Source organism: Peromyscus maniculatus, chromosome 8 (assembly GCF_049852395.1).
Source record: "Peromyscus maniculatus bairdii isolate BWxNUB_F1_BW_parent chromosome 8, HU_Pman_BW_mat_3.1, whole genome shotgun sequence".
Classification (NCBI taxonomy): Eukaryota; Metazoa; Chordata; class Mammalia; order Rodentia; family Cricetidae; genus Peromyscus; species Peromyscus maniculatus.
Window position 1 is genome coordinate 89079826 of NC_134859.1, and position 27230 is coordinate 89107055.

Here is a 27230-nt window from a genome sequence, read left to right on the forward strand (position 1 = left end):
GACTCCTTCTGTCCCTCGGTCTGTTGGACTCTCAGACTATTAATACCAGCCACGTGTCTGGCTGCACCCCAAGCACACGTGCTCCCCACAATAAAATGTCACCCCTCCCAGCTCAGCCTGCTATTTGTTCTTTCTGATTGGCGCCAGCCTCATAGACCCCATGGAGGTAGAATATAACTTGCCATAAATAAACTCTAACCTGACCTACAATTTAGCCCTTGGGTTGTTTTGGTTCTCTCTCTCTCTCTCTCTCTCTCTCTCTCTCTCTCTCTCTCTCTCTCTAAGTGGTAATGGGATCGTAGCCCAAGATGGTCTCTCCTACATCTCCAGTCCCAGAAAGCAAATTCTAGGTGTGCTCAGGTTTGGGCATTACTTGGACTCTCTGGTCTCCCACACCCCTGGCATGCGGTGGGAACACAAGGGCATGCTGAAGGATGGTGGATGAACTCCCATGCATCCACAGGAGGCTATGCACAGCCTCAGTGTCTTTGTGTGAGTGGGGTCTTTGCTCAGAGGGTCTAGGACCCCTTCTCCTTCAGACATATCTCTAGCAGCTCCCTCTTCTCTGTCCCTTCCCTAACCACTGTCCCCTGGGGTCACCATAAAGCTAATGGTTCCCGCCTGGCTCTGAATCACAGTAGTCCAGCTGATTCTTCCCGGTGTGCCCACTGGACTCTGAGTAGCCGAGTGCGTGCCAGTACCAGGGACTGAGCTCCAGCTGGTTGTGGGGAAAGCATTTTAATCCTGGGCGCCCCAATCTACTCAGACTCAAGCACAAGCCTGCTTCCTGAGTCCCTGTTCCCACTCCCTGTACCACACCATCTTGGGGTGGATCTGGCCAAGGTCTCCATTGCCTCCTTGCTCTGGGACATTCTTCAGGATGCCAGGATTCTCTGAAGGATTCTTCAGGGGGTCTGGAACCACAGGGAGTCTGGTGACACTCAGTGATACTTATCAAAGACTTGATGGTGATAATTCATTTGGGGGGATTTATTGGGAGTTAAAACAAAAAATCAGTAGGGGCCGGAGATAGAGCTCAGTGGTAGAGAGTTTGCCTGGCATGTACAAAGTCCCGGGTTCGATTCCCAGGATGTGCGCACACAAATCAGGGATGGACACCTACTTTAGGGATAGTATTCCCCTGACACAAAGATGCACTTGACTTGATTTAAAGGGTTGCCGTTTCAAATCCTGTTTTAGAAAAATCAGGTTGTTTGTGGGTAGCAGGAGAGATTGAGACAGGGCCTCATCTAGCCCTGGTTGGCCTTGAACTTCCAATTCTCTTGTTTTCACCCCCACTCCCCATTTCCCAGGTGCCAGGCTCATGGATCCACCAGTCCCCTTTCTTCTTATTGCAACCAAAAAGTAGCTGCTGAGTCCCAGCATGCAGCACTAGCAGGCATTTTCAGGAGACCCCGATGTTGAGAGAAGAGCCAGGCATCCCTCGGCCTTGGAAGACCTCACACTTTAACTGGGGAGGTGTAAAAATCACATTTAGAAAAAGCTCGGCCCAGTTCCCCGCGCACTGGTCCTCAGTTGTACTGGGATTTGCATCTGTCCCAGCATCAAGCAGGGCTTGGCCAGACTCGACAATATCCCGTGAAATGAGTGCACAGGGGAGAGCTGGAATTGGGATGTCTTATGGTGTGGGCATCACGAGAGAGAGGGTGCATCCGACACTGGGACATTTCTGGACGCTTCGGGGAGCAAGTGAAAGGTTCCATGAACCCTAAAGAAAGGGAGGAACTCAGGGGGCGGTGACAAAGGGAGCCGGCAAACTAAAGAGGCAGGGATCAGAAGCGATCAGCAGGGATCAGCAGTGATCAGCAGGAATCAGCAGTGATCAGCAGGGCCCTGTGGAGTCGGCAAGAGGGCTTGGGAGAGTGGGAGATGAGGATTAAGGTGAACAAAGTCTTGATGCGAGAATGATCTGGGGCAAGGGGAATGATTCGGTGAAGCCGGCACTTTGGGGGGACAGTTTGGGGGGCAGTCTGCTAAGAGGAGGCGGGCCCAGCAGGGGAAGGAGGGCTGGGTTTGAAAAGGAAGAAATGAACATGACTTTTCAAAGCTAGCACATAATTGCCACAAGGGCTACCAGAGAGTCGTCACAGGTGTCTTCAAGGTTTGGGTCTTGTGACCAAGGGAAGGGTGTGAGATGACATTGTGTGTGGTTGACCAAAAAAAAAAAAAAAAAAAAAAAAAAAAAAAAAAAAAAAAAAAACAGAGAGAGAGAGAGAGAGAGAGAGAGAGAGAGAGAGAGAGAGAGAGACCACATCCTCCTGATCATAATTCATTGTCTTTATTAACAATGCCTCCGGTCGCCAAAAAAACACACTTGTGTTTCACAAAGCGCTATTAACACTGTCATTCTCTACAAGAAAAACGTTGGCATAAATAACTTAAATGAGAAAATAAATATGTCACTGAACTCTTTAAAAACCACGACTTCCATTCTTGTGGATGAGTCCCACATGGAGAGTTTGCCAAACCCACCAGGCTAGCCCCAGGGGCTTCCCTCCTCCAACGTGGTTACAAACATTCTTTTCTCCCCCCCCCTCCCTTTTTAACAATTAAAACCCACACAGAAAGTAAGAGGTGTCTGGAAATGATTTACAAAAAGATTTGTGGGTGGCGGCTGTGGCGCCTCACGACCTCTCAGCATATGTACAGCACTTGTTCCCCTCCCCCCCACACCCCACACACTATTTTTCATGTAAGATATGCCATCACGAAGGAGAGCACGAAGAAGCTGTTTTCCTAGACAGAAATGTGTCCGTGGGTGGCAGGCGGGAGGAGCTGTCCTGGAAGAGACATCTTTGGTTGGAAGTGGCTGGCAAGCCCGGTTTCCCCCCAAGGACCTTCATCTGTGTGTAGAAAACCCCTTTAAAATGTGTCAAGGCTGTAGGGGCAGGAAACCGAGCTTTGGGGAACAGGGTTGCGATTTCTGTCCCTTCCACCATCTCTGGGACCCCAATCCCAGTTGAAGGCAAACTTGAGATGAAGGAGTGGGGGTAGCCAAACATCTGGGGAGGCCAGGCCAGGAATCAACAGCCTCTTCTAGGAAGTTACCAACCAGAAATCTCTTTCCCTCTCTCTCTCCCTGGCTCGCTCCCTGTCCCGTCCATCTGCCCATGTCCTTGGAATCTCAGCAGAGTCCTTGGAGAGTCTTACTCTCACCCTGACCCATATTTTACAAAGGAGACACTGAGGTACCAAAAAGAAAACCACGTAGCTCAACCTCACACTCAGTGGCCAAGCCAGGGCCCAAACCCCTATCTAGTCCCGTGCTCTTGCACACAGCGGGGTGGGGGTGGGGGAATCTTACTGTACTTCCGTAACCGGGTTCTTTCACACTCCCCTCCCTTTATGGTGAAAATGCTACCTTGTCCCGTAGAGGGTCCTCCACCTCTCCCCTCCCCCCGAACCCCTCCCCCAGGGTTGGGCAGAGTGGCTCAGTGTCTATGACTCAGCTCCCTCTCCTGGCCTGGGGGAACAGTCCGCAGCAGGCAGGAGGGCGAGGGGACTCTACGGGTTGGGGACTCCGCGCATGGCCTGGAAGGTTTGGTGCCCTTGGCTTGGGCTGCAGGCTTTACAATGAAAACGAGTCGGATCGCTCGGGGGCTGCGTGGGCGCGGGAGCGCTCTAGTAGGCGTTCTCCAGCTCCGCCTGGTTGGCTTTGGCGCCCCGGGCGCGGGGCCGTGGCTTGCGACCCTTGTGCGGTCGCGCGGTCTCGGGCCCGAAGTCCTTGAGCTCCGACTGGTTGTGGAAGCGTGTGAGGCGCTTGCATTTGCAGGAGGCCACCAGACGCACCTTGCGCGCGCGCGGCGCCGCGCCCCCGGGGCACAGCAGCTGCACCCGCTGAGCGCGGTAGCGGTCCGGGATGCAGCGGAAGTCGGGTCCGTTCGGGCGCCACCACTTCGCGCGGCCGATGGCGTTGGGCAGCAGGCGCGCGGGGCCACACTGGCCGGAGCACACCAGCTCGGTGACCGGCTTGGCGCTGCGACACGGCCCGTCGGTCACGAAGCGGGTGTAGTGCAGCTCACGGCAGCTGTATTCCGACACGTCTGCGGAGAGAGGGAAGTGTGAGGGTGGCATCCTAACCCAGGCTGTCCTGCTCCCGCCATTCCTCCCTTTTTCCAAACCTGCCGCTCTTCTGGCGCTTTGGCACCAATGCATGGATTATAGAAAGGAAGCACCAGGTACTTCTGGAGCTTGCGGGGGGAGCGGGGAAAGATCTCTCCCTGGCTGCTCTCTGTCCTTAGAACCCAGAGATCAAACACCAACGCTCTATCATGTACTTTCTTTGCGATCTGTGGGCAGGTAACTTGACGTCTCTCTTCCCCACATCTGTAAAATAAGTGGCCCCAAGATTCAATGACCTCATCCACTATGTGCGCATTATACCCGGCACTATGTGGCACCGAGTCAGAGCTGGCAGTTTGTTCTTGTTTGTGGACTGGGTCTTATGTAGCCGGGGCTGGCCTCAAAACCAGCTGTGTAGTTGAGGATGATCTTGAATTTTTGCTCTTCCATCTTCACCTCCCCGGTGGTGGTTTACCAGCGTGGGTCACTCACTCTGTCTGGCTTACGAGGTACTAGGGATCCGGCCCAGGGCTTCGTGCATACTAACCAAGCTCTCTTCTAATTTAGCTCCTTATCCCCAGCCCTGCCTAGCAGCCGCTAGCCACACCTGGCTGGCTCTGGTCCCTTCCAAACTCCTGTACCAGCCACTGGGGCAGGGGAGGGGTCCCAGGAGATGGAGAACCGAGTGGAGGTTAATTGAAGGTAATAAATCAGGACAGCTGCTGTGGAGGAGCGGGTAGAAGGGCAGGTGGCGGGGATAAGAATTCATTAGACTTGAAAGGCACCAAAGGCAGCGTTTCCAACCCCCTCATTATCACAGGTCCAGGCTGAGAAAAGAACTTGCCCCAAAGGCAGGGCTGGGCTGCCTGACACCCCTGCCCAGGACTCCAGCACCTTCTGGCTCCTGCAAGGGTGAAAATGATTTGTCAGAAGATCCCAGGCTGGGGGTGGGTGGGGGTAGAGGGCTGCTCACTCTTTGCTAGCTACTTCCTTAGCAGAGGGGGTCAGAACCCCCAACCCTACAGCTTCTGCTCCCATAAGCATTTGTTGAACACCTGCTGCATACCAGGCTTTCTTGTTCAGTGGCTCGCGGTAATCCGAGCCTGCGCTCTGGTGAGGGAAGTTGGGTCTGATGTGCCGGCCTCATCTATCTCATGCACACATCCAGGCTATGTCTCCTGCCGTGAGCTTAGGTGGATGGGAGCTTTTAAGCTAGCTAATTCATTTGCGAGTTCTGTCCACCCCGCAAAGTTTCACAGGGTCAGGGCTAATATGACACAAGGATTTAAAAAAAAAAAAAAAAAGTTCCAGGACCAAAACCAGAGAGGAGCTGAGGCCAGGATCCACCTCTACCCCAGAGAGCAGGCGCAGCAGGAGGTGTGTGTGTGTGTGTGTGTGTGTGTGTGTGTGTGTGTGTGTGTGTGCCTTGTCACCCTCCTGTGGCTGGATTTTTGGTTTCTGGGCTGATTTGACTTCTTCACCCCTGCAGAGGTGGAGGCGGTCTGTTTGCCCAGGGAAGGAGAAGTTTTGGGGCTTTCCAAGAATAGTGCCTGTAGGTCAGGCACTTCCTCTGCAAAACGTGACTGCCTTGCATGCTCCTTTGGGGTGGCCCTTTCCCCCACATCCCTTACTGGCTAGGAGACAGGAGACACAGAGTGTGGCGGCAGCCTGGGAAGTGAGCTTCTGTCCCACTCAGATGGTGACAAGCAGGCAGCAAGGTCATCACTCTGGAGCATGTCCCTCCGCACCCCAGTCATCCCTGCCAGCTGTGCACCCGACCCCCCAGGCACTTCTCTGCGCAGGCCTGCCTCCACAGGCTCTGTCCCCAGGAATGAGGCGAAGCTGGGGCCAGGGTGCAAGCAGAGGGCAGACGGTGCCACCTGTGCCCAGACGGGGGATGGGTCCACTCAACTGCCACTCATGTCAGGGGCTAAAACCGTACCCCAAACCCTGCTCTCCAGTGCTATCCCCCTGGGCTCAACAAGGAGAACTGAAGGGGTTCTTCCTGGCTTCAGGCTGCCACTCAGACCCAGTCTAGGTTGCGCACAGCTGGATCAAAGCAGCTTCCAGTCTCAGCTCTTCTTACCCCCTTTATCTCAGGAGCCTGGGTTTCTCCACCTTCAAGCTAGGGCTTTACCTCCTGGAGCGGCCACGTGGGATACAGTACAGCCACAGCCATCCAGCATCCATCAGGTGCCATGGCTACCAGCCTTACCTTGTCACCTCCCCACTGGTCCAGCTAGATCTGACCCCGGGGTCCTCCTTCTCAAGGAGATTCTTTGAACCATGGTACAAGCCCCGTGCCCACGTTAATGTCAGCTTTGGCTGATCTCAGCCTCCCCGCTGCCTTGGATGCTCAGCCAGCCCCCCAAGCCTGTCCTCAGATTCTAACAATCATGCTAGCATTCTTCCAGGCAAGCCTGTCCCTCCCCTGGTGTGGCAGAGGCTAAGTATCTACCCAACCGTCAAGGCCTCCAAAGAGCAGATTCTGGAACTACCCGGGGTTCCTCCCAGGACCCCCATGCTAACAACCTGTCTTCTCCATCCCATACCTTTGGTGTCATAGGGATGGTGGGGAGGTCTTCCTCCGTTCTCGGCCCGGTTCATGGTCTGGTTGTTCTCCAGCTCCTGGGGAGGCTCAGGGTACTCTCTGAGCCCAGGGATGATTTCTGTGGCATCATTCTTGAAGGCTTGCCACCCCTGGCCCTCCGCAGCAGGGAAGGCTGCATGAACAAGCAGACAGACAAGACACTGGGCCAGTGAGAGCTGCATGGTGCCAGATGGAGGGCAGTCCCTAGCACAGGCTCCAGTCCCCAGCCTAGATGCAGTGGCCTTTTTAAAGCCCCTCTGCCTCATGCCAGCCAATAAGGAGGGGCTGAAACAGGGCTGGTCCCATGTTTCCTACCCCCCTCTCCAGGGGGAAAGGGGTGTGCTCAGAGTGAGCCCTCCCCAAGACTTCTCGAGCTCAGCAAACTTCCAAATTGCTGCTGGCACTCCCAGGTGACCCAAGGGGGGTGGGGGGCGGAGAGGCAGGGACAGAGTTAAGCTCTCCCAGCACCTCCCACGTTCAGACGGCTGTGGTTTTCAGATATCAAAATGAGCTTGGCTTTTAATTGTCTGGTTCCCTGGGCCCCTCAGGCATTCTCAAAACAAACTGTGGGCCAGCTTAACAAAGGAAACATGTGGGGCTCCGGGTTCTACCGAAGGCAGAGTCCAGCTGACCAAATTCCTCCAGCCAAGTTTCTTTGCCACCCCACCAGCTAATGGTCTTAATTAAAGGTGTTTGTTTACACCCCACTCCCACCCAGAAGCAGAAGGTTGCCTTTTTATTGGGGGGGGGGAATTCTGGAGAATCCAACCTAGGGTCTCAGATTTGCTATGCAAACCCTGTACAGGAATGCTTTTAAAGAAACTCCATTGGCCTCACGTCCATATGGCTCAACACTAATGGTTCTGAGCAAAAAAGTGTCTTGGCTTTCTCTTCAAAAATGGGGGGTGGGAGTAGTAGAGAGTCCAGAGCCCCCAGTGAGAAGGTGGGGTTCTGGTGACAGGTTGAGGTAAGCAGGTCACCAAGGCTCTTGGAGATGGAGCACAAAGAGGAAATCTCGTCTACTCTTTGGGACCTGGGATCTGTCACAGGTGATTTTTAGCCAGGGAACTCAATGTGGTTTATAGACTGGTGTGCCAAAGGTAGTTCCTTCCCTGGCCAGGTCTGAAGCAGGCAACATGGATTCCCATTTCTTAGCAAAAGCTAAGGTCAGTGCTTTTAGTGCTGATGTTTCCCCCATCATCTCTCAGCTTATTACATTTTCTGTGTACATGCGTGAGTGTGAGTGAGTGTGTGTGTGTGTGTGTTATATGTGTGTAAGTATACATGTGTGGGTTCATGCAAAGACCAGAGGAGGTGTGTTCTCCTCTGTCACTCTCCAAGTTATCCCCCGAGACAGGCTCTCTTACTGAGACATGTAGGTTAGGCTGGCTAGCTGACTAGTGAGATCCCATGATCTACCTGCCTCTACCCTCCTACCCCACCCCCGCAATCCTGGGGTTATAAGCACATATGGCCACTTTTCCACATGGACGCTAGGGATTCGAACTCAGGTCTTCATGCTTGCACAACATGCACTCTTACCAAGTTATCTCTCTAGTCTCTCATTATATTTTAATAAACAGCTCCGAGTCCTAGAGGAAAGACCCAAGGGACACATGTCACAGATGAGTTTCAGAAAGCCATCTCAGGTCCATCTAGGCCACTGGTTCTCAACCTTCCCAATGCTGTGGCCCTTTAAAACAGTTCCTCACATTGTGGTCATCCCCAACCATAAAATTATTCTCATTGCTACTTCATAACTGCAATTTTGACAGTGTTATGAATCATAATGTAAACAACTGATATTTCCCATGGTCTTAGGGTTGATGAACCCTGTGAAAGGGTCATTCAACAACCCCCATGGGGTCATGACCCACAGGTTGAGAACCGTGGGTCTAGGCACAAAGACATCCAAAGGAGTGGCTGGCTCAGCCAGCCGTGACAGAAAGGGCCATGCCACGGGGAGAAGGAGGGGCGTGAGCAGGAGGGTTCACACCTGAGGCGCAAAAAAAGGAGGGCCGGCGGAGGCCTTCACTGAGATGGATTGTTGGAGGATGCCCCAGCCCCAGAGGAAGGCTGGAAGGAAGGCTACGGTCCACCTCGCCGCCACCTTGGTATGTGAACTGTGCGATGCGTCAGTGTCCCCCACCTACACAGCTTCTGCAGGGCTCTGCCACCTGCCTCGACTTGTAAGTGGCCCGTCCATCTGTGGCCAGCCGCCTGTGTGCTCCTTTTCATCTCCATCACCCACACATCAAGGCAGCTCCCCTGACAGTTTTACAAGGCAGACAGAAGTCCCCTCAGGAAGGGCCCTCTCTGATACCTGCTTCCTAAGTCAGTTTCCTTCGGGGCAGACAAAAACAGCTGTGGCCATTGTTGGGGGTGATCTATCTCTCACACCAGAGCTGTGGTGTTGTTAGAAGCTGCCCCCTCCTTTTGTCTGTGACCTCCAGTCTCCTTTTTCCCTGCTCTGGAATGTGGACTGTTAACCCTGTCTGGGCCAGAGAGCCAGCCTGTTGCTTCCTCCAGACTTGGGAGAGGGGCAGTTCCTGGGCAGGGGTTCTGTGAGCATGCAGAGTGGTTCTCACAGCACCACCTGCTGACGGGAGACGACAACCGGCCACCTTAAACAGAGCGGCAACCTGTCCTTGGAACACTTCCGCCACCTGCTGGACGGACCTAAGAGGAGAAACCCGGTGACCAGAGAGTGGCCGGGCTCGGGATTGAAGCGGTGGTAACAGGAAAAAGGGTGTATACAGAGAAACTGAGCTCCTTAAGGGCATCCCTCTGGATCATCCTCTGCCAACGGGCAGCCCTGCCCTTCGAGGATGGCTCTGATAACCTGCTGCGGTGCCTGCCTTCTGTTTTTTCCACTTGAGGTTAAGTCAGTGATGGGTGTATTTACTCAACACAAAAACCTTATCACCTCCCAAGGTTAAGCAATAGATAGTCTTGGGGTCAAACCTCAGGTCTCAGTGGGTGCCTGTTGACTGCAGTTTAGGGTCTCTCTTCTTTCTTTCACCTGTCTGTCTGTCTTTGTTTTTCAAGACAAGGTTTCTCTGGGTAGCCCTGGATGTCCTGGAACTCACTCTGTAGACCAGGCTGACCTCAAACTCAGAGCTCTACCTGCCTCTGCCTCCCCAGTGTGGGGATTAAAGGGTCTTTCTGACCTCTTGTTCTCAATAAGACTGCTGTAAACATTTTTGTGTGATGTGATGGGTTTGTTGTGTAGTTTGTCTGTGAGATGGCCTTGCTGTGTGTGTATCCCAGGCTACCTTCAAATCCACGGTCCCCCTTGCTTCAGCTTCCCAATGCTGTAGTGACAGGTGCATACCGCCACACCTGGAGAGTTTAATTATTCTTGTAAATTTGAGATCATTGTAAGTTGACAAGGACTTGAAATAATTCAGAGGGATTTTATGTCTTCTCTGCCCGGTTTTCCTCCATGGTAACAGCTCACAAAAGGTGCCGGTACAGGTGCCACAACCAGGACACACCAGTCTTACATCCTCCCTGATTTACATGTGCTCATGCCCATGTGCACCTACTTGTAGCACATGCTCATGTATTTGCTTTTTTTTTTTTAATTATTTTATCTATGAGTGCTCTGTCTGCATGTGTGCCTGCAGGCCAGAAGAGGACATCCGATCCCATTATTGATGGCTGTGAGCCACCATGTGGGTGCTGGGAATTGAACTCAGGTCCTCTGGAAGAACAGCCAGTGCTCTTAACCGCTGAGCCAGCTTCCCAGCTCCACTCATATTTCTATTTCTGTGTGATTCATCACATGAGATTTGCCTACTCACCACCACAATTAAGATGAAGAACAGCTCCATGGCCCCAGGGATCTGACCTAATGTTCTTTCATCATTTATTAATTTTTTTGAAACAGTGTCTCCTTGAACTCCAGATCCACCTCCCAGGTGTTGAGATTACAGGTTCATGCCATCACAGCCCGCTCTGTCGATTTTACCAAGATGTCCACCCGCCTCCCTCACCCTCCCTCTTCCAGGCCCAACTCATGGCAACCACCAATCTAACCTTGATTTCCATAGTTTTTCAATTAAAAAATGTGATGCAGCCGGGGCGGTGGTGGTTGTACACACCCTTAATCCCAACACTCTGGAGGCAGAGGCAGGCGGATCTCTGTGAGATCTGTCTACAGAGCGAGATCCAGGACAGCCAGGGCTACATTGAGAAACCCTGTCTCCAACAACAACAACAACAACAACAACAACAACAACAACAACATATTATGCAGATGCAACCAATGCTTGTCACTGTTTTTCACTCGACACAATTCCCTGGAGTTATCTAGTGTATGGGTACAATGACAGGCACGTGTCCTTCACGAGTGTCCTACAAAGAATTTTCATTGCCCAAGTTCCCTGTGTTCCCCCTACTCACCCTTCTCCTCCCATCCCAACTCCTAGCACACTCGGAGCTCTTTTCTGTCTCTATAGGCCTTACATTAGCCAGAACACCATCAGCTGGTCTTACACAGCATGGCAGCTTTCCATGTTGGTACCTCCAACAGCTAAGTTTTAGGTGTTTTTAAAAAAGACTTTTTTTCTTTTGGTTTTTCGAGACAGGGTTTCTCTTTGTAGCTTTGCACCTTTCCTGGTAGCCCAGGCTGGCCTCGAACTCACAGAGATCCGCCTGGCTCTGCCTCCCGAGTGCTGGGATTAAAGGCGTGCGCCACCACTGTTTTATTTTATTTTTAATTATGTGTACATCTGTATGTGGGTGTGTGCTTCTAAGTGCAGGCGCCTGTGGAGGCCAGAAGTACCGGATCTTCTGGACCTGTTGTAAGTGGTTAGTGAGCCACCCAACATGGGTGCTGGGAACCAAACTCAGGTCCTATACAAGAGCAGTATGAATTCTTAACTGAAGTCACCTCTCCCAACCCCCTCAGTTATTATTTTTAAATGTTAGAAAAAGGCTGTACAGGTATGGTTGGCATGTGCCTTTAATCCTAGCACTTGGAAGCAGAAGGCAGGGAATCAGGAGTTCAAGGCTACAGATGGAATTTGAGGCCAGGCTGGACTACATTGAGACCCTACCTCAAAAACAATAGCACCACCACAACAGAAGTTAGAAAAAGCAAACACAAAACAAGCCAAACCTATAAAAGGAAACACACCCAAAACAGATCTCTTCGTAAGATAAGACATTTATTTTGGTTACAATTTTATAGTGTGTTAACACTGGTGGTACAACAGACATTAAACTTTCCTTTTCCCCCCAATGGCAGGAATCGAACTCAGGGCCTTGCCCGCTCTGGCAGGTGACAGTGCTCTGCCTCACCTCCCACCCCCTTTCCCCTGAACCTTTTCTGTCCAGTAAATCACTCTCATTCAAGTTACCCTAACAGCTGAGGGCGTTAGAAAAACACAAGCTTAACATTCACCACTCTTCTCTCTGCCCTGAGACTATTACGATTTACTATTTACGATCGGGATAGAATCTTGATCTGGAAGGACCAGCTGATGCCACTTTTATGAAAAAGAAAATGTTCTGTGAGAAAAGCTCTTATCTTCATATTTAAGATCAGTGCTTATTTTGATTAAAACATTGAGCATCTTCATACTACAAGCATCTTAAGGTGAACTTGTGGCTGGAAAGGCACCAACCTTCTCCACAGCGCCACCTGCTGGCCACAGCATCATTACTCATGCCCATTTCCCGGGGGGGTCGGGGGAGGTGTTAAAAACCAACAGGGGATTCTTAACACAACCTCCCGTGTTGGAGCCCAAAAGAGCCTTAGTGTGAGCCAAAGGAGTTCCCTCATTTGGTAAGTGTTGTTGGTCTATGCTCTCAAGATAGGAGAATGGCGGAGGGGAACAGCCTGCCTCTGGGAAGGCAGCCGGCCTACTTGAAGACTGAGGAGGAAACCATTTTACATTTTAATTTTAACCTGGATCTTTATGAGTCAACGAAAGTGATCAGGTCCAGGGAAGAGGAAAGGACATCCTGAATTCTTTATTCCATCACTTTCCGGGATAGACCACCCTCCAGGAACGGCCCCACTCGAGGGCAGGCACGTGGCGGCTCTTGGACAACACACGGCTATTCTAGCTGAAGAAGTAGGAGCTAATCTCTCTGAGCACGGGGTAAAGCCAATCAAGAAACCCTCAACTTCCAGCAAAGAGCCCCAAAGGAAAGGCAGGAGTCTCCTAAGGGCCCCTTCTCCTCCTTTTTCCACAAAGGCTGCCAGGAGTAAACCGCAGTGGGCTGTCCTGTGGGGTTGGCACCCAGACGAGGCAGGAGGAGGGGAGCCCAGACTCTCCCAGAGCAGAGTTCATCCTCACCGGTGTCACCCAACTGACAGGGGACCCACCTTTTACTTCCTTTTCTGGGGATGGCTCAAAGACATGCACAGGGTGCTTGGACATCACTGGGAGCTGGTCTCAGAGGCATTAGAGCCAAGAAGAGCCCAGCTTCCTTAAGCAGCAAGCCTGAAACTACTTCCACTTAGCTTTAAAGTGCTGGGTGGCCCTTAATTATGCGAATTGTTTTGATTTTGAAACACAGGATCTTGCTATTGTAGCCTAGAGTCTCAACATGGAGACCATACTGGCGTCGAACTTGCAGGGATCCCCCTGCCTCTGCCTCCCATGAACTGAGACTGTAGACACGTGCTAGCGTGCCCCGCTATCCCAGGTAGTTTTTGTTTGTTTTGTTTTCTCTCATGACGACACACAGGTAAGTTCTGTCAACTTTACAGGGTTATCATGAAGTGCCAATCAGATGAAGCAAGAAAGCCACTTGGAAACTACGGAGTGAGGTGCAACGTTTGGCTGTGGCCACTTCATTCTGGAAAGAAGATGACGGGTCCCGTGTGTCCGGGGCTGCTGTGGTCACACAGGAGAGGGGACAGTGACCGTCCAGGCTGCACAGTTCTGCCCCTGCTGTCATCAGAGGTCTTTACTCCTCCAGGAGTCAGGCCCTAAGATGGACCTGCTTCTCCAGGCTCCTGCCAGACGCTCCTCAGCAGCTCTGAAAAAGGCACATTCCCCACCTTCACGGTCCACACGGCCGAGGTTTCCGTTTAAAGCTGAATTTGAAACATTCAACAAAAATCCCTGATATTTCTCTCCCTCCAAGTAAGATTTCTTGGCAAACTCCGGCAAGACATCCTACAAGCAGGCGTACAGGCTGCCGGGACCCAGGTGCCCCGTGACAACACCACTCTATACACACTGGGCAGCCCCACAGCCCCAGGTCGCCTAAAAACAGGCTTTTATAAGATGCCTATGTGCTAGGTGCTGGGGTGGTGGCTGAGTGCCACCCCTCTGCTCTGTGTGGCCCTGGATACACACAGAGCAACAAGAACAAGTCCCAGGAAGACTGTGTTCACTCTCTGGCAAGTGTGTACACACATAAGGTCCAGCATGTTTTCAAACCATCCTTACAAAGTCCTTTACAAGGTCATTCTTTGTTCTCTCTCCAATAAAGGAGAGATCTGCCGGCATGACACAGTGAGTCTCATTTCTGCCCAGAGAGTCACTCCATCAGAACCACCCATAAATGGGCAGGGTGAGCACAGGGACTCTTCTTTCCCCTTCTGTCCCTGAGGGGACAGCACCCCCCACCCCCACCACTTCACACCCATGCACACACCCATGCACATGAGCTGTAATTGGGCAACTTCCTCCTTCCAGTCTTAGAATAGCAACCAGGATGACAAGCAGTTAGTATGATCACTTGGGCTCACCCACACTATAATTCAGGATAAAACCCTTGCAATTCTCCAAATGGTGGGTTTGTTTTTTTGTTTTTAATAGGCCGGACCTCAACACCCTGTATTCTAAAAAAGAGAAATAAAACCCTGCCCAAGGCATCGTTCTAACAAAGCAAAAGAACAGAGCCATCCACAGAGAAGGCACCAAAGCAGCAGATATGGAACGTAAGATTCCCCAAAGAGGCACACTCTAAACATCCCAAAGAATCGGGAGAGCCCTCCAGGAAAAACAGATCTGCCTACCCAAGGGCCCCCGTATAATGTCTTTAATTCTAAGGAAATAAAACGCAGCCTCTTCGTGGAAATTCAGCCACTAATAACCTATCTCCACCCTGCTTCGGAACTCATGCCTCTGCCTAAGAGGGTGTGGTGGGCTGTGAGGACCAGTGGCTGACAGACGTGGGGAGAGCAGAGCCTGTTTGCATAGATCCTTTACCAGGGTCACCATGCTAGACCACTCAGGGGGACCCAGGTCGGGGAGGGAGCGCCTGTGAGCGTCTTGGGGCCTTACACCCTCCCAGGCCTCCTGCCCGGGGCCACTGAGATGTATCTATGCCACAGGCTTCCTCCCTGAGCCCCCACCTCAGAGAAAGGACATAGACTACAGGAAAGGACAGCCAAGGAGCAGGAACGGCCTCCTCAGCAAGCTTCTTCATGTGCTCCCTAAGGGCAGAGCAGCCCCGGGCCACAACGGGACAGACATGGGCAAGTGCCTCGTGACACTGGGAGCAGGGTACACTGTGTTTCCTAAGCATGGCAGTCAGACCTCTGCAGGAGGGGCTGTGGGCACCCTAGAGTTTCACCTTCCCCTCCTTGACTAGTCTGTCATTGAGCTGGCAGAGTTGGGCCAGGAAACCATCATTGGGGCCGATCTCCCGATTCTGCCTCACGGTGCTGAGGGCAGACTTGACGTCCATCTTCTGCCGCATCATGAGGTAGGCGATGACTAGCGTCGGGGAGCGGCTGTACCCCTCACGGCAGTGGACGAGCACCCGGCCTGCGAGAAACGGGGGAGATGAGGTAACTGGGGAAGCCCAGACTCACTGCAATTCTGAAATTCTCCCATCCAACCAGTAGAGGGCGTATCGCCATGCCACCGCGTCCCACCCTGAACGGCCACAATAATAAGAATGAAAGACCCAGTGTCTGATCAGGGACAGAAGGGAAGCAACCAGGACTCTCCCCTATCACTAGGGAAGGCAGGGGGTGAAGCGGCCCCTCCGCCATGGAAACCTGGCAATAGCTACTCAAGTTGAACACCTGCGCCCCCTACTGCCGAGCAGTGGTACTGCAACCCAGACACCTCCACAGAAAGAAGACACAGCCCTCGGTGTTCTGGTTTTTTGTTGTTGTTGTTCTTCCGAGACAAGGTTTCTCTGTGTAGTTTTGGTGCCTTTCCTGGAACTCACTCTGTAGCCCAGGCTGGCCTCGAACTCACCAGGCAGTGATCTGCTTGCCTCTGCCTCCTGAGTGCTGGGATTAAAGGCGTGCGCCACCACCGCCCAGCTAACCCTCGGTGTTCTTACATCTTAGAACCACTACAGTGGCCCCCAGGTGGAAATTCCCAAGACTATCGACAGTAGAATGGGTAAATAATAAGAGTCTTTTTAAAAAGAATTAATGATCGAGGTAGGGCCAGTGAGAGGGCTCGGCGAGCAGAGGGGCTTGATGTCAAACTAATGACTTGAGTTCAAACCCTGGAACCCACATGGTAGAGAGAACTATCTGACTTCCACACACGTGCCCAGTACAGTCACCCCTTCACCCCCATGTACATGCATATATGTGTGTGTTAAATAAATAACAAAGAATTAATGATCTAGTCAGATGTGGTGGAACACATCTGTAATCCCGACACTGTAAGAGGCTGAGGCAGGAGAGTCATCGGAAGTTCAAAGTCATCTTAGGCTACAGAATGAGACCCTGACTCAAAAAAATAAAAAATAAAAAAAAGAGATGGCCCGGTAGGTAAAGGCATTTGCTGCCAAGCCTGATGACCTGAGTTCAATCCCTGGGACCCACATGATTGGGGAAAAGAAGTGACCCTTGTACATTGCACTCTGATGTCCACCCATACACTGTAGCATGCACACACACACACACACACACACACACACTAAATATGCAACCCACCAGAAAGCACAAAAATGTAATAGGGTTCCACAGAGCAGAAAAGAGGCCCAACTAAACCACGCTCTTAGAAGCCTGAGCAGTGGTAACCTGGGGGGGGCACAGAGACGGGAGGGGGCACGGAGCAGGCTTTCTGCGGTGCTGGCTGTGTCCTGTTCCTCGACCTGGGGGTTGGTACACGGGTGTCTGTCATTCACTTTGTGACATCGGACTTCTCTATATGAAACCAGGTATGGTGCCACGTGCCGGGAATCCTAGCACTCAGGAGGCTGAGGCAGGAGGATGGCATTACTCTGTGTTAGAACAAAACAATGTACACAATTAGATAAATAAGGTGTGCCATGTGTGTCCATACAATGTGACCCTTGTCAGGAGGCACCGGGAGACATGGCTCAGCGGTTAAAAGCGCTTGCTCTAGATCCAAGTTTGGTTCTCAACATCCATATCAGGCAGCTCACAGCCACCTGCAACTCCAACTCCAAGGGGGTCCGAGACGTTTTCCGGCCTCCATGGGCACCTGCACACACGTGGTAAATACACTCACACAAATAAATAAAAATAAAGTATGTATGTGATAGCACAGACAAACTCAAATATTCAGAGTGAAAGAGACCAGACCAAAAAAGAGTGCATGCCGTGTGATTCTGTGGACATAAAAATCTGCGAAGGGCACACTGGTCTCTGGTGACAGAAAGCAGACCCAGAGGTGCTTGCGAACGGAAAGTGGAAGGGACAGGGGGCGGTGCACGGGGTGACGAACACTGTGGGGCGATGGACACATTTGCTCTCTCTCTCGGTTGTAGCGATGGCTTGACGGCTTTGCTTATGTCAAAATGTTAATGACGGTCGCGTTAAATACATACATACACTTTCCTGAATGCCAACTATATCTCTGCAAAGCACATTTTAAAAGAATGGATTTCAGGGCTGGCGAGATGGCTCAGCAGTTACCAGCACTTCCTGTTCTTGCACAGGTCCTGGGTTTGGTTCCCAGCAAACATGTTAGCTCACAACCATCTGTAACTGCAGTTCCAGGCGACAGATGCCCTCTTCTGGCTCCTACACACACACACACACACACACACACACACACACACACAGAGAGAGAGAGAGAGAGAGAGAGAGAGAGAGAGAGAGAGAGAGAGAGAGAGAGAGAGTGCTGATAAGCTCATGCAGGCACACACATGCATGTAAAAAGAAATATTTTTAAAAAGAATGAATTTCCAATACAAATACAAACAACACACACACACACACACACACACACACACACACACACACACACACACACACACGCCCTCTTGTGGCTCCCCCAAATTGCCCTCAGTCTGTCGTCCCACCCTCCTCTTTCCCAGCATTCCCCTTGGCCCTCAGCCTCTCCTGCCTGCTTCCCGCAGACTCCACACCATTCCCATTGCCACACTCACGTCTTCTGTTTCTGTCTGCTTCACTCTTTCATCACCAGTGAAATGTAAACTCAGAATTCCTCAGGGCAAGGAAAGAAACGATGGGGGGGGGAGGGAGGGAGGGGCCAAAGGTCATTGGCAGGAAAGTCCCATCACCTTGCAGGGAGCCCCCCACCCCCCCAGGAGGGGCCAAAGCCCAGCTTCTCTCTTTAGCAGGCTCCCCACACAGTACTCAACTCACACGCTTGCCATCTCTCACGAGTGCCTCCCCAGCCTCTCCTCCTACAAATGGAGCTCACCCTCTACCCTCGCCACTCACTGCCAATCCACACGCACTCCTCCCGGAAGCTGGAAAATCCTCCAGAAACACCACTCTGACTTGTCATCCGCAGGGTGGAAGCTAGTCTCGGAAGCGTGGCTTCTGAGACCCACTGCCACCCCCACCCCTGGGGGTGAGTTCCAAGATTGTCAGGGTACATAGCAAGACTCTGTCTCAAAGACAAAACAAAACAGAGGCAGAGACAAAGCCCCAGGCTAGTGCCTGGCACACAAGAGCACTCAATAAACATCACCAGTACTGGGAGTCCCCCAGGGGCCCCAAGCACCTGTGCCTCTGCTGGCCACATACAGATCCCCTCTCCTTCTGAAGGGTGTATTCTTCCAAATCAAGGGTTGTGGTGCTAGGTTTTGGATGCTCTGCCGTTTCCTGCATCCCTGAGCATCCTCTGTTGCTGAGTGAGTGAATGGCCACCATCTACACCTCCTCACAGGCGTTATTTGGAAGGAAACTTTGGACCCAGAATTAACAGCATCTTCTCTGCACCCATCACGCTTACCCCCAATTGCTCCTCTATTTCCCGAGATCCTCCTCCATCAGGAGATGGGAGTCCCCCAATGCTCCTGCCTCTCTCCCCCCGTCTCTTCCTCTAATTATGTGTGTGATATGCCTGAGTGTGTATGCCTGTTCACATATGTGTGAGTGCATATATGTGTCCATTTATGCGTGTGGAGGCTCAAGGTTGACATCTAGTGTCTTCTTTAATTATTTATTCTCTCTCTTGTATACTGAGGCAGGATCTCTCACAAGCCCAGAGCTTGGTGTTTTGCTAGTCTGGCTAATCAGCTTGCTCTGAGGATCCCGTGTCTGCCTCCTGAGTGCCAGGATTACAAACAGACAACATGGCCTACCCAGACTCGATGTGTGCTCTGGAAATCCAAACTCTGGTCTTCATGGTTGGGTACCAAGTACTTACTTGCTTTACCTGCTGAAATACCTCCCCAGCCTCCAACTCCTGGCTTTCTTAGGAATGGATTCCTGTTTCCCAGAGTCCTGCAAGTGGTTGGAGGCCAGTACCCATTCCATTTGAGTCGTATATCTCCAAGGCACCAAGGCCTTGGGACACATTCTGCTTGTTCAGCAATTACCTACAGGAACCCACTGTAGAATGTACCCAACGTTACATCAAGTACTGGAGCAAGATCAGGGACACCACTGGTCCCCATGAACCAGTCTGGGGGCAGGCTTCATAAAAGAGAGGACGACACAATGCCCAGTGGTAAAGGTATGAGGTAGGGTTTGCCAGAGAATGGGGAGAAACAGGCAGAAAACATTCCAGGCCAAAGATTTGGTGCATACCAAAGCAAGAGGTCAAAACAAGCCCGTGCACGTTCCCTGTTGTCTGGAAAGGGAAATAAAGGCAGAATGCTCCAGGGTTCCCTGAACATAGGACCAACTGCTGCTATGTGAAGATGGCAACACCCACTCCCCTGACTAACTGGGCCACATTCTCCATCTATCCAGAATGAGAGGCACAGAATGGCTTCGGAGGGAAAGGCACCGGGGCTGGTGTGACAGGGACCACGAGGGACCATAAGGCCCTGGCCTTAAAGTCTGAAGTTTTCCGAGCCAACAGATCTTCTGCAAGCCCAGAATATGTGCTGAGCTTCCAGTGAGTAGGGAGCTCTCTTTGAGAATCACTTGGACAGGGAAGCTGCTGGGCCAGGAAGCACCTATGCATAGTGTATGTATGGGTGTCCTGTCTGTGTCCTGTGTCCTGTCTGCTGTGAGGTAAGGGGCGTTCTCTTTCACATACTTCCACTGTCCTGACCTGTATGTGTGTACAGACACACCTATACGCAAATAAGGCCAGTCACATCTGCAGTGGGTCATCTCTTCCCTACAGAGGGAGGAAGATGTGTGGGAAGAGCCCGGAGAGCCAGACCTCTGCCCTGCGGCCATCTAGGACTTCTCAACTCTCTGATGTCTTGTCTGGTCACTAGGCGGCCCTCCTTCAGCCCCAGCTTCAGTGTCTGCAGGTGCAGGGACTGAGTGGCAGGAAGATTTACCTTGGGATCTCTAGGCTGCGGCTGTGGACCCTCAGCCGGTCATGGCCGCTCACTCCCCTGGTGAGGTGGCCAGCCACTCATGAGTGCCTAGTCAAGAAAAGGGTAGGAAAGCCCCACTGGGGGAATTCGGGGAATGGTTCATTTACTCTTTCTTAAAAGAAAGAAATGGGTTGGGGCTACAGCGTAGTCTTCATGCTGTTCAAACAGCAGTGCCTAAGTTCAGATCCCTAGCACCCACATAAAGGCCTGGCACAGCAGCAACACCTGTAGTCTAGGCCTAGGGAGGTAAAGAAAAGTGGATCCCTGGAGCTCACTGGCCAGCAGCCTAGATGAATCAGAGATCCAGGATCAGGGAGAGACCCTGTCTCTAAGGTGGAGAGCGATGGAAGACACGTGTAGTATCAACCTCGGGCTTCCATGTGCAAACATGTGCATATGCATACAGACATACACATGTACAAGCACTTGCATGAACACAGGCACACACATGCATATCCATGCATACACCCATACACATGCACACACGCGCGCACATACACACGCACATACACAAATGGGCACACTAAATCAAAAGGAAAGAGGCATTGATACTTAATTGCTGCACTGTGTACGTCTGAAATATCATCCTTTTTCTATGGAATACATACACTCTATGCAATGGTCCCCATAAACTCACACACAAAACACTTAATTCCTAGTTGGTAGCATTACTTTGGAATGTTTCTGGAAACTTTTTCAAGTGGAGCCTCTTTGGAAGAAGCAGGTCCCAGAGGGCTTGCGTTGGAAGGGTACAGCTGACCCATAATCACCTCCCCACTCTGCCTCTGCCTGTGTCCTGTCTGCTGTGAGGTAAAGGGCGTCCGCTTTCACACACTTCCACTGTCCTGACACTTTGTGCACACAGGACCAGGTCCCAACAGCCCGAAGACCCTTGAAGGCATAAATTAAAAATCTTTCCTCCAGCTGGGCGGTGGTGGCGCACGCCTTTAATCCCAGCACTCGGGAGGCAGAGCCAGGCGGATCTCTGTGAGTTCGAGGCCAGCCTGGGCTACCAAGTGAGTTCCAGGAGAGGCGCAAAGCTACACAGAGAAACCCTGTCTCGAAAAAAACCAAAAAAAAAAAAAAAATCTTTCCTCCTCCAAGCTGTTCTCTCGGTTATTCTGGTCGCCACCATATAAATGTAACTAATATAAGCTGTGGTGACCAGATCTGTTGAGCTACTGAATCAACCAGCCTCAGCGTTCCTTCACTTCAGGACTTTCCATCTGACATTAGCAAGCTTTTGTCATTCTCACGGGTATCTGAGTTGGGGGTAAGGGGCAGGAAACCACTCTCTGCCCAAGTCAAACTAAAGGCAAGGACCCTGGTGCCGCCGCTGTGTGAAGAGTTGAATTGCTTGTGTGATGTGAGGCCACTGGGGTTGCCAGGCAAAGAGAGTCTTAAAGTCCTCAGTCATTGCCACAGGGGACAGGAAACAACAGAACGTCCAGAGGGAGAGCTGATGAGGTCTGCTTTCTAGGCCAGCCCAAGCCCAAGCCACCTCCCACGGGTCCTGGCTGTAGCTCCCTTACCGTTATTGTACGCCAAGGCCTGGTCAATGAAGTCCGCCGCCCTTTCAAAGTAGGCGCTGAGGTTGAACTCCTGCGTATCATTGGCCTTGATGCCCAAGTAGATGATGCCGGAATCCTTGTAAAAGTTGGCATTGGTGTTGACGTGCATGAAGGACCTGCCCTCGGCAGCATTCAGGACGTGGGTGATGCCCAATTTCTGCAGCTGGGAGATGTCCTGAGCCACAGACCTGGAGGGGAGGCAGTGGCAGAAAATGAAGAGGTAGCCCCGCAAGGGAAGAACCTGAGCCTCTTGGCAAAGCAAGGAGACTGTACCTGCTGGCTCCTGCGCCTCCTCCTGCCTCATCTCATGACCTCTCCCCTCACCCCAGCCATATCCAGTTACCGGCAGCTTCCCCAAATAGACTTGTGGTTCCAGGCCCACGCTGTTCCCTCCGCTACCTCTGGGTAGGTATCGCCCCTGTGGGGGTTCCCCGGCTCCTTCCAGTGTGTGTGGCATCACAGTTCTATATTGTGATGATGGGATAGACAAGCTATGGCCACGCCCGGTAGCACAGACCTGTAATTCTAGCACTCAGGAGGCCATGGGAAAAGGATCAGGAGTTTGAGGCTAGCCCAGATTCAAATAACAAAACAAAAGAAATATAGACCCTGGAATCTGAACCCAGCCCTGCCATTTACCGGCCAGGCAAACTTAAGCAAGCCACTTAACCTTTCTGTGCCTCAGTTTTCCTCTCTGTTAAATGGGGATAACAGTGCCAACTTGGGGGAGTCCTGGGTGTTAAAGGGGGCTGTTCTCTTGACAGAGCTTGACTCTGTGGTGTTTATATCCCATGATATCTGTTCAGGGCTTCAGTCTGTGAGTCCCTTGAGTGGTCTGTCCCCTCAGTACCTACTACCATGCCTGACTCATAGTACTGAACAAATGTATGGTGAATGAGTGAAGAATGAAACTCTCATATGAAATATGGCAGGTTCCCTGAAAGAGCAGTTCTGCCATACTTTATTGGTTATATTTCTGGGGCTTTCTGGAATGGCTCAGCACTTAAGGAGTAAGCAGTGCCTCCCCACCCCCACCCCCAAATGATGGGAGTTAGAAGGTCTCTTGACTGATGGTCACAGAGGTCCTCCTTCACTTCCTCTCACAACATCCCAATTTAAGCAGGAGTTTGTACTTGACAAAGCAATGTCTCCTGCGTGGTCCTGTCTGCCTGTTAGGGCAGCCTGAAGGAGAGGACAGGACTGTCCCCGGTGAACAGAGCTGAAACCCTGCAGGATAGGACAGGCAGGGGACATGCACGTGCTCACATAGGCTGCTGAGTCAGAGCTGGGAGGCAAGCTTTCTCAGACACTCAGCCACGCTCTGCCTCCTACCTGCCTCTGCTCCTCACACCCCCACACCACCTTTAAAACCCAGAGATCGGAAAGGCAGCTTACACGGACTCCCTCACTGCCCTGAGAGGAAGTGGTGGAAGCCCCTTTGTCCAGGAGCTCCGGGTGGGTGAGGAAGCCCACTTCTTGGCACTAGGTACACAGAGGATCCTCCTGGCTCTGTGCCCCCCACATCAAGGTCAGATTTGCATAGAGGGCAAAGAATGTGTTTTCCATGGCAGCAGTCACACCTGCCGCCATGGCCACCACCCGCCCAGAGAAGCTGCTACAGACAATTGCAACATACTGTCCCCCAGGAAGCGGGCTCCCGAGACTGTCAAGACTCCTGGCTACTTGGGTAGTTGGGGTAGGGAGGGATTCCCTAGGACTTTGCAGTGACTGAGCTTCAAGACTGACCCTGTGAGTCTGTTCAGCCATTCCCAGTGCTGACAATACAGAGCAGTGTGCCCATACATCTCCATTCCTTAACACCAATCCAACAGTCAATAAATACACCATTATCATTACCACCGCCATTACTAGTGAATGAATGTCATGTGGTGTGTAACACATAGTAGGTACTCCAGATGGAATGAGTGATGCAGTGCATGCAAGCTGTCCCCAAGTGTCTGGGACCTGCCATGTGAACCCCTCCGGTTCCACTGCAGGTCCTAGGTGCAGGACAGGAAACACACACACATGTGAGACACTGAAAAGTTCTCACACCCCTCAACCACCCCAGGTCACCACTTCCTACTGTGTGACTATGAGGAACACTTGGTTATCAGTTTTGAAAAGTAGTCCTTGAACTGGACCCACAGAGCTTATGGCCTTGATAAATGGGTCTTAACACTCGTGAAAATCCAGTGTGGACCTTCCCCCAATGTGGGTCACGCCAGCCTTTCCTTCGGTGTTAACACTGATTCTCTCCCACTGCGGAGAAATTCTTATTAATAGTATGACTAAAAAAAATTTTTTCTGAAGGACGCATAAGAGATCAATAATATGCACATTTCCTGGCCGTGCGATTAAGAGGAATTTTCCGATGGCTCAGGTCTTCTATGGAGTTTAACATTTAAGTGATCTATGCCATCTAAGTCAGACCTTATCTGGAGAAGCCAGGAAAGCCATGGTTCAGCTACTTCCTATTTTAGGGTATTTTAGAGTATTTGGATTTCCTGACACCGACAGGAAAAGCTCCACACCCAGATTGTAACGTCATCCCGTTGCCATGGCAACGAAGGCAGACATTCCACGGTGACCTCACTGCAGAGCTAGGCAGCTGTCACATGACGCGCGGCCAAGAGACAGCCCTGCCACCTGTTAAGAGAACGTGGTAGCCTCGACCCCGCCTAAGCCGAAGCCAGAGTGGGTGATGGCCCAGGACAGGGCCGGGCACCTTGGAGTCTCAGGGCATGCAGGGACCAGCTCGGCTTCACGCGCGGGGAGTGGGTGTCGACTCCAGCCCGGTCCCCAGCCCTCCCCCTCCCGTTCTTGCTCTTAGGTCGGGGACCGCGCCCAGCTTCCCCCGCCCCCATCCACGCCCTTGGACCCCACTCCAGCCCCCGAGTGGGCGGGGCGCCCGGGGAGCTGCAGCCGAGTCGGCCCTCCGGGAGACTCACGCGTTGCCCACGTAGACCCTCGGGACGACCTCGTTGCAGGGCTGGCTCGGGAGGCTGTAGCAGCCGCTGCCGTCCGAGAGCAGGTCGTTGAGATCTTGCACCGAGAGATCGAACGAGCCGGACATGGCGGCGGCGGGGCCCTGCACGCCGGGGCAGGAGCGAGCCAGGGGGAGAAGCCGGGTCAGCGGGGCGGGGCTGCCCAACAAAACCTCCCCGTCCCGCCCCGGAGGCGGGCCCGCCGGGTGCCAGAAGCTGCGGGCGCGGCGCGGCGTTGCGCTGCGCTGCGCAGAGGACACGCGCGGCCGGCCCACGCGCCGCAGGACCCTGGGGCACGTCCCCGACCGAGATATCGTCACTCCCGTGTCTCCAGTCCTCTCTCACCCTAGCAAAGGCAGGGGAGCGCAGGCACTTCCTTTACTGGACCCGATGCGGGACGCCTGGGGTATACCTGGTGTAGCTCTTTGGGGATAACGAGGACCCCTGGGGTTTGCTGTGAACCCTTCTGGCTGCAAACCAGCCGCGTCGGCACCCATTCCCTCACCCCAAATAGACACGGGTCGGAACATATCTTCCCATTACACACACCTGCTGAACGAATTCCCCACCCCAGGAGATGGATCCTTACCCAAGGTCACAGGGAAGAGCCCTGCGCTGGGACACTTCTTTCAATGTTCGTTATGAATCAGCATTGAGCTTTTAAAGCTGGGACTATAGGTCGCCAGCACTGGCCTCTGACCCCGGGGGATTACTTAATCTTAGCCTGTTTGCTGGCGAGGCAAAGGGAGGAGGGGGTTATGGTGTCACAATAATAGTTTGAGCAGCTATAATTTTAGAGATCCGAAGTGTGTACAAATCTGTAACTTTAGAATGTAAACACAATGCAAGTGGAAAATTCTCACACCTGACCTGTGACGGATGACAGACAAAACACAGGTGCACTGAAAATTACTATAGAGAATTATATTCAGGATACAATTTTATATGTGAAGCATCAATGAATTTCATGTTTAGACTTGGATTCACTCCCTAAATACCTCGTTATATACATTAAAATATTCTAAAATCCTAAACACTTCTGTCCCGAGCACTGCAGTAAAGAATGTGCAATACCGAACTTCTAAGGATTGCTGGAAAAACCCCAGAAACATTCGAGGGGCCGAGAAGGTTCCTGAGCTGTTAAGGTATCTAGCATGCACAAAACCCTAGTTCAGTTCCCAGCACTGAATAAAGAGGCGTAGTGGTACCAGAAGCACTTATCAGTGAATGCTTTGAACGCTCCCTGGGGCTGCGCCTGCGTTAACGGGCCCTGGGCTAGCGGGGAGGTAATTCGTCCTCCACGCCCTCATTCACAGAGCCTCCTGGAGCCGCTGCCATCCCACTATGAGCCACAAGGTGTCAGTAGCAGATCCTCTCCTGCCTTTCTAGCCAAGGGCAAAGAGTACAGCAGCTTACTTTTTTTTTTTGGGGGGGGGGGGGCGGGGGAGGGGCTCGAGACAGGGTTTCTCTGTGTAGTTTTGGTGCCTGTCCTGGAATTCACTCTGTAGACCAGGCTGGCCTCGAACTCACAGAGATCCGCCTACCTCGGCCTCCCGAGTGCCACCCCTGCCTGGCTCACAGTAGCTTACTTTAATAAAAGTGTCTCTCAGTTGCCATGGAAAATGACAAGAGTCCCTAACTCCAAAGCGGTAAATACAGTGTCTGGAATCCAGGAATCCACACCCTGAGTCCGACTCCACCACTCACTAAGGTTGGTCTTATATTTTTTGATTTTTATTTCACGCTTCAGTTTTTTGAGACGAGGGTCTCATGTAGCCCAGGCTGGCTTTGAATTTTCTATACAACCTGGGATAACTTTGAACTTGATCCTCCTGCCTCCACTTCTCGGAGTGCTAGGATTACAAGTGTTCACTGCCGCATCCTTTTTCACCCCCCATGAAAGCTGATGGTCTCACATCTTCAAGGGAAACATTACAGGAGACTCTGGCTTCTTAGCTCATAGCTCAAAGGCTGTGAGGAGGGCTGGAATTCCTCCCTCCCTGAGTGCCTGCCTGTGCTAGCTAGCCAGGGCCCTCCACACCACACATTTCCAGCCTTGCAACATCAACTTTCCAGACGGATGGGGAGCTTCCCTTCATCTTGCCGTGGACCTGATTAGCACAGAACTGGGACTGCTGGAGGGGAGAGAGGATGCTACTTACCCTAATCCATTTGTAACACAGGGCATATAAGTACCGGATTATTCCACACCCCATCAACATACAGAAATTTTATCTCAACTTAAAAATTTGTAGGTGCCCAGAGACAGCTAGGCATGCTCTTCTCCTATGCCTCCACTGAGACTTGTCCCTGATGTCACAACTGGGTATCTAT

General features: G+C 52.0%; 2 protein-coding genes across 6 annotated transcripts; both read right to left on the reverse strand.

The window, feature by feature from the left end:
- Positions 1-2280: 2280 nt before the first annotated feature.
- On the reverse strand, positions 2281-6992 carry Sost (sclerostin). Its single transcript, XM_006970625.3, has 2 exons — positions 6636-6992; positions 2281-4064 (listed from the first exon to the last, which is right to left on the reverse strand). The coding sequence occupies exons 1-2, from the start codon at positions 6937-6939 to the stop codon at positions 3643-3645; spliced, it is 726 nt and encodes a 241-aa protein (XP_006970687.2). The 5' UTR covers positions 6940-6992; the 3' UTR covers positions 2281-3642.
- A 6464-nt stretch (positions 6993-13456) lies between these two features.
- Positions 13457-27206, reverse strand: Dusp3 (dual specificity phosphatase 3). 5 transcript variants are annotated; one of them, XM_042282872.2, is made up of 5 exons: positions 27059-27206; positions 24861-25000; positions 21871-22097; positions 15221-15414; positions 13457-13672 (listed from the first exon to the last, which is right to left on the reverse strand). In XM_042282872.2, the coding sequence occupies exons 1-5, from the start codon at positions 27116-27118 to the stop codon at positions 13664-13666; spliced, it is 630 nt and encodes a 209-aa protein (XP_042138806.1). In that variant the 5' UTR covers positions 27119-27206; the 3' UTR covers positions 13457-13663. The 5 variants fall into 5 exon arrangements, with proteins under 5 accessions (XP_042138806.1, XP_076433811.1, XP_006970686.1 ...); XM_076577696.1 differs by lacking the exon at positions 27059-27206 and adding an exon at positions 25486-25611; XM_006970624.4 differs by lacking the exons at positions 13457-13672; positions 27059-27206 and adding an exon at positions 25486-26152 and having other exon boundaries at positions 14834-15414.
- Between the last annotated feature and the right edge of the window lie 24 nt (positions 27207-27230).

What these genes read in the sequence shown, in the direction of transcription:
- Sost (XM_006970625.3), bottom strand. Translation starts at nt 6,939, where the DNA reads ATGAGGCAGAGGGGCTTTAAAAAGGCCACTGCATCTAGGCTGGGGACT. An exon ending in CCATCCCTATGACACCAAAG is followed by an intron (nt 4,065 to 6,635) that starts GTATGGGATGGA and finishes CTCTCTCCGCAG; the next exon opens with ACGTGTCGGAATACAGCTGC.
- Dusp3 (XM_042282871.2), bottom strand. Translation starts at nt 27,118, where the DNA reads ATGTTGATGGGGTGTGGAATAATCCGGTACTTATATGCCCTGTGTTAC. An exon ending in AGGGTCTACGTGGGCAACGC is followed by an intron (nt 22,098 to 24,860) that starts GTGAGTCTCCCG and finishes CCTCCCCTCCAG; the next exon opens with GTCTGTGGCTCAGGACATCT. An exon ending in GGCCTTGGCGTACAATAACG is followed by an intron (nt 15,415 to 21,870) that starts GTAAGGGAGCTA and finishes CGTTTCTCGCAG; the next exon opens with GCCGGGTGCTCGTCCACTGC.